Source organism: Perna viridis, chromosome 2, assembly GCF_037379345.1.
Source record: "Perna viridis isolate PV_CMFRI_1.1 ecotype Kerala chromosome 2, ASM3737934v1, whole genome shotgun sequence".
NCBI lineage: Eukaryota > Metazoa > Mollusca > Bivalvia > Mytilida > Mytilidae > Perna > Perna viridis.
Window position 1 is genome coordinate 45,832,516 of NC_142446.1, and position 6,334 is coordinate 45,838,849.

The 6,334-nt window shown below is 30.1% G+C and overlaps 1 protein-coding gene across 1 annotated transcript; it reads left to right on the top strand.

Annotated features, from left to right (window-relative positions):
* The first annotated feature begins 13 nt into the window (after positions 1 to 13).
* On the top strand, positions 14 to 5,493 carry LOC148625358 (SPRY domain-containing protein 7-like). The gene is made up of 5 exons (XM_088568839.1): positions 14 to 388; positions 1,126 to 1,242; positions 1,864 to 2,024; positions 2,341 to 2,443; positions 3,338 to 5,493. The coding sequence occupies exons 1-5, from the start codon at positions 283 to 285 to the stop codon at positions 3,433 to 3,435; spliced, it is 585 nt and encodes a 194-aa protein (XP_088424965.1). The 5' UTR covers positions 14 to 282; the 3' UTR covers positions 3,436 to 5,493.
* The last annotated feature ends 841 nt before the right edge of the window (positions 5,494 to 6,334 follow it).

Genomic DNA, 6,334 nt, shown 5'->3' on the forward strand with positions numbered 1-6,334 from the left:
GGAATTAGAATTTAGACACGAGTTCGGAGAAGGCAAGAAGATGACATGAGCTTAGATAATCAATAGTTTTTTTGAATTTAGAAATGACTTCCGAACTTAGCATAGATATATCACGCCCATCTATTAATGTCGATATAATTATCCGCGTAAAATTGTGACTAATCTGAATTCTTTTCCACAAATCTTCAGAAATCACAAAATATCTGCTGCATGAATTCCGGATTCTCAGCATCAATACTGAACATTACAGTCAGAATATAAACCTTTCTACTTTTGCCAACGATGTCTATGGCTAAATTTATTTGCTGTTTTAGACTATGGGATTCAAATACTGGTCACATCCCATTAAAGGAGATTCCAACAGTTCAACTTGACACTAATCAAATGGGTAATGCATTAATATAGACCCAGCTAGATCGAGCTATATGTACATGTAGTTAGGATATAGACTTGCCTGACAAGTGCTCAATAATTTTTATTATATTTTTGCAAATTGTGATGCTATTAATCTTGCCAATAACCTTTTGTTTATAATTCCATCAATCTCAATGAAAAAAAAGTTTCTAAAAGGGTGTTGCATATGTGTTTTTTTTACAACCATTGAAAGTTTCAAAACTGTAGTGTGATGCACTTTACCACTTGCTTTATAATAAAAATAAACCTTGTGATGTTAAACTCTCAAGGCAGTTCAAACTCTTATGAAATTCAGGGTCATATTACCACTAATCCATCTACTTGCACCAATCAAAGACAGCTGACGTACATCACTACTGATAGTTTGGTTACTAATTGGTGTATAAAGTATTGCATTGTGCTATAACTTTCACAGTGAACAAATTTTGCTACTTTAGTAGTGAACATGTAAGCACATATCTTCACTTGACAGATTCTGCAACAATAATCAGTTGTGAAAATAAATCCCATTACAGTCATTAAAATCATGTGTTGTATATTTATTATTTAGCTAAGTGATAAATGAAAATGTGCACCTTTAATTTACTGACTATACTGTTGACATGGAATTTTAATATTTTGAATTTTTATTTGAATTATCAAGTTATGCTTTAGCCAGATTTTTAAAAGCATTTTTTCAGTATAATTGAATAACTTGCCAATGTATTTCAGGAAATGATGTTGTTATAGTCAAGAATGGAAAAAGAATATGTGGAACAGGAGCTGCCTTATCTAATGCACCAATTGCACAAGACAAAGCCTACTTTGAAATTAAATTACAGAGCACAGGTATTTACCTTTTGAGTTTTAGATTTTTAATGTGTTTAAGTTTTGAAAAAGAAAAGTTTTCCCCTTTTTATCATCTACTGTTTTCTTAAGGAAATACCATGCATATGTGGTCATCTGGTTGCAATCCACGTAGCTTGTAAGCCTAGTCCATTTTTACCATATTAAGATTCAACTTGCAAGCTAGTTTTCGCGAGATTTTTTTCCCTACCAAAATGCTTATAGAGGAAGATGATAAGAATTAAAGTCTGTCTGTTTTTAACACAAGTATGTTCTAGGATAACTTACAAAATAATAGATATTCAGAAAAATGCATTCATACCACAGGTAAGTAATCAGGGAAGATAATTTCCTTTTTTTTTGGGTGGGAAGGGTCAGGGAAAGCTAATTCTTTGGCACTGCAAGCTAATTACTATTTAGGAACTTCATTTTTTGGGCTACCATTTTTCATGTTTTTTTTTATGATTCAGACAAACTGTAAAATAAAATTCTCAAGAAAAAAAAACCAATTTCAATTAAAAAATCAGATCACCTTACAAAACCTACAACTTACACACTTTTCAAAAACTGTGAAACTTAATACCACAAATAAAAGTGTTTTCACAGAGAAGTTGATCATTATAGGTGTATGGGGAGTTGGTCTTGCCACAAAAAGATGTAGTGTCAACACAGTACCTCTGGGTCAAGATACTGAGTCATGGGTAATCAATAATGATGGTGTGATGACCCATAACAAAGAGCAGAAAGGAACACTGAGTCATACCATCAGTGAAGGTGATGTCTTGGTAAGATAAACATTCAAACCTCATAATTTTTTAAATTACTGAACTGAAAGTTGAATTTTCAAATTTTTTATTTACAAATTACATTTTTTTAAAGTGTCATACAAACCTCTTGCAAACAAAATGAGTTTTTTATCTATCTAAAATACAATTGAATTTACTGGAAGTTGAAGCCTTATGAATAATCCTTTTGCTATGAGAAAAAAATAAAACATCAAGAAGTTAGTCTTATAACTTGTAGATAACATAGTGTCTCTATGTTAAATTTTCTTATGGTATTCATGAAAAATGTAGTTCACAATTTGTCCATCATTTTCAGGGAATAACTTATGATCATGTTAACTTAAATTTCTATCTAAATGGTGAGCCTATGAACTGTCCATTTTCTGGAATGAAGGGAACAGTATTTCCTGTATTTTATGGTAAGTTATTTATTATAATGGGTTAATGCAAAATTTGTGGGTTACGTAGGAGCCACCCTGAATGTTGGTCCATTGTCCTTATGTCTTTTAAGTGCAACTCCACCTCAAGGGATATTGATAATATTTTATAGGGAGGTTGGACATCTTATGTAGACATAAAGGAAAGAATATGATTATTGTTAGTGGACTCCAATAGGATAACCTGATTAAACCTCACCCTTCTTAACCACTATAGGGATTTGATTATATAGGGAGGTTAGGCACTGTATGAAGATGTGCATGAAGGAATTTGGTTATTAATAGAGGACTCAGAATGCAGATAATCCTACTTCAGAGTTTTTTTCATTTTTGATCCTTATAAGGGCAATAGCTGAGAATTGCCTTCTTTTTGGTAAACAACTGATTGCTGGCATTTTATGTCAGTTTTATTTAAAAAAAAAAATAATGTTAAATATAGATGTTCCTTCAGTCTTAAGGGGATTACAAGATTTCTTCAGTCAAGAAAGTTAAACTTTAGATTTCAACCCACAAGCTTCAGATTGGAGAAATCTTGTAATCCCCAAGAGTATTAGAGGAGAATCTATGAGTATTTCTCCCATGAAATCTGTAGAAAACTTGGTCATGTAAAATGGTGGGAAAACTCCAGCTGAAATTTAATCACGACTGGTGGTTAAAAAGCCATGTGCATTATTAATCACCGGCTTAGAATGGGAGAAATATAGGTACATGTAAGAGTTTAAAATTGACAAAGAAAAAAATGGCTCTGAGTTTTCCTTCTTTTATGGTACTGGCAAATATTTGATTACTAGCATTTAATCTCTATATTTTTTTTTCTCTGACCACTTAACACCTTGAAAATTTTAAAAATAGATTTAAATCTTTCTTTAATTACAGTTGATGAAGGTGCAGTTATAGATGTTCAGTTTGACAAATTCTACCACCAACCACCTGATGGGTTTGACAGTATCATGATAGAACAGTCATTATTGTAAAAATACTCCCTCATGGTCGTCAATACAGGTTGACCATTGTTCAAAATAAGTTGTAATTTTTTTAATTTGAGTCAATACATTTAGTTTCATTGTCAGATTTTTATGTTCACAAAAAAGCTAACTTGAAAACCTTCATCTCAACTGAGAAACTACCATAGCTTAATTGAAGTTTGTGATGTTAATTTGTTTTCAAATTTTAATGAAAATTGTGTCATTTTTGCTTTTGTATGTAGGAAAACAACATGAGAAAATGATTAAGATATTTAACAGTACCATAGTTTTTCCTTAAAAAAAATTGTTATGGATCTCATTATAAGTCAAATTAGATCACATTTTTCACAAGATTTGCTTTAAATACCAATATCAAAACAAACGATGTATGCAACAATAATGTTATTGCCTCAGTATAATACAGTAATCTTTATGCTATGATATCAATATCTTTAAAAGTAAGTACAATGTTCTGTAAACTGTGAATTTTTGTGCAGCAGTTTCATTTTCTCTATTTAATGTGGAAAACAAAAAATAAAATTGCTGTTAATATTTTTGGAAGAACATTAAACTATAGTTCAGGGAAAGATTGTGAATGTGAAGCTGGGCCAAAGAAGATTGATCACAGAAACTACAAAAAAAGAGGGAAGTAAAATTTCCTGCTTTACAGTATAGGTAGTAGTAATAAAAATTGATATGAATTAAGTAGCACTCCAGCTAAGAATCATGAAAAATGTGATTCATGGTTGGAAAGCCTACATATTTTTATTTTGGATATTTTGTTTAAATTTAAAGGGTGATAACTCTGTAAATGACACTAAATAGCAACTGTTGGATTTTCAATGTGGATTATCTCCTAAGAGCAGACAGGTTCAGATGAATAATGATACTTGTGATCATATAGACATATAAAGCAATTAAATAACAAAAATAAAAATATGTTTAATCCTTTCTTGAGGTATATCACATTTTATGGAGTATGCATGATTCTTACAAAGACTGCTCCTTAAGTATAACTTTGATGTGTTCTCTTACACATAGCAGTTAACATATCATAAGAATATAGGATTAAGGTTGTATATGCTTTACCCAGAATGATATTAGCTTTTTTGTATTATCTTAATTAGTTAAACATTTTTGGCTGAAAAATAGCTGACCAAAGATAGTTTTTTATATAACTGATATGAGGATGATATATTTTAAGTATCAAGACAATATGATTTCACACGTAATATGATATTAAGACAAATAGTATTTTAGTATTGGATTATTTGTTACCAAATGAAGTTTAAGCAAATACACAACATTTATCTACTGGTACATGCACATTCAAAATGTCCAATATGGCTGATGATTATGAGAGTTCCATTAGTTTTTATTATTTTTTTTTAATTTATGAAGAATCTCTAACAGCAATTCAATTTTAAAGAGTTCTTATTTGTTTCTGGTGTTTATCATATATGAATATTCTTAATGTTTGACCAGAAATTTCTTCGGGACATTACCATAATCTCAATGAAGTTTCACTGGGGTCATTATGTGAATCAGACAACTTATTTAATACCAGTATATTATTTGTGAAGTTCGGGAGAGACAATTTGTGGACATTGGTTTTTGCTTTCTTTACCATCCATTTTAGGATGTTGTGATAAGAAATAGCAGTTTTTTTTTTGTAAAGCTTCATGCTATTGCTTTGCAAAAATTACTTTTAAATAAATCGTAACTAAGACTACAGCCATTTTATGATATTCATCAGTCAACTTGGGTATGATATTTTATACTCATTCGTCATGTTTTGCAAATTGTAGATGAATACTCTTCCAGAAAAAAAAACCAACTTTCCTTTGCTAAATTAGTAGGCAAAAAGGAGAATGCTCAGATAGAATTCTCCTATTTAGATAATTGTCCACTTGAAATTTATCTCATGTTCTAAGGTTGTATTTAAGAAATTTGTATTGCTTAAAAATGCTTATTTATATGACAGTTGATTGATCATATTTTGATGTAAAGAGATCATATGATGTTATATGTTAAAATTATGAATAAAACTAAGAAAGTATAGCTTGATTTTGCTAGTACTTATTGATATGCCTCAAATACTCAAGTGGGGTATATTGGAATTGTTTCGTCCATCTGTCATTTCTTCCCTTTATTTTTTATTCTCAATCATTTGAACTACAATTTATTGTCTTGTTTTCAAAGTTATAGGGACATTAGGCTTTGATTATAGCATAAAAATATCAACTCTTTTGTAATAACTTAAAAATTGTTCATAACATAGTTAAATATATGATTATTAAGGAAAATAATGTTTTGTGGCATTAGGTCATTGTAATGACATCATAATGGTACCTCAATTATATGCCATTTAAAAAAAAACTGCTGAGAATTGTAAATTTTGTTGTTTTTTATGACAAAACTATGTCCACACCCAAGAAACAACTTCATACGTTCACATATGATAAACTATGTAAAAATGAATGTTTTCACTTAATATAAGGATGTTCTTGGGTGTGGATTCCATTGCCTTGCCCAAAATATGACCAGATAATGACCAAAAAAAATACAAAATTGACAGAATATGTGAATATTGGTAAACTTCAAGCAATATTTCTGTCAATTTAATGCAAGAATTATCAGAAATCTTTATGTTTTCTCATTTATAATGGATTCATTTCTTCAAATTTACAATTAAGTCCTTCATTGCTTTATTATGAATTTTCAGTTGTATTTTAGGCCATTCTCCTGTCTTATCTTCAGAGTGAAATGGCATGTATTAAAAGCAATTTTAATTAATGTCTTAAAAAAAATTTAAAATTTCAGTGCATGTAAACATTTCTGTCACAAAAAATCCCAGCTCCCCATGATGGGAATACCGGTATTTGGTTTGCAGCTTATCTTAAACAAT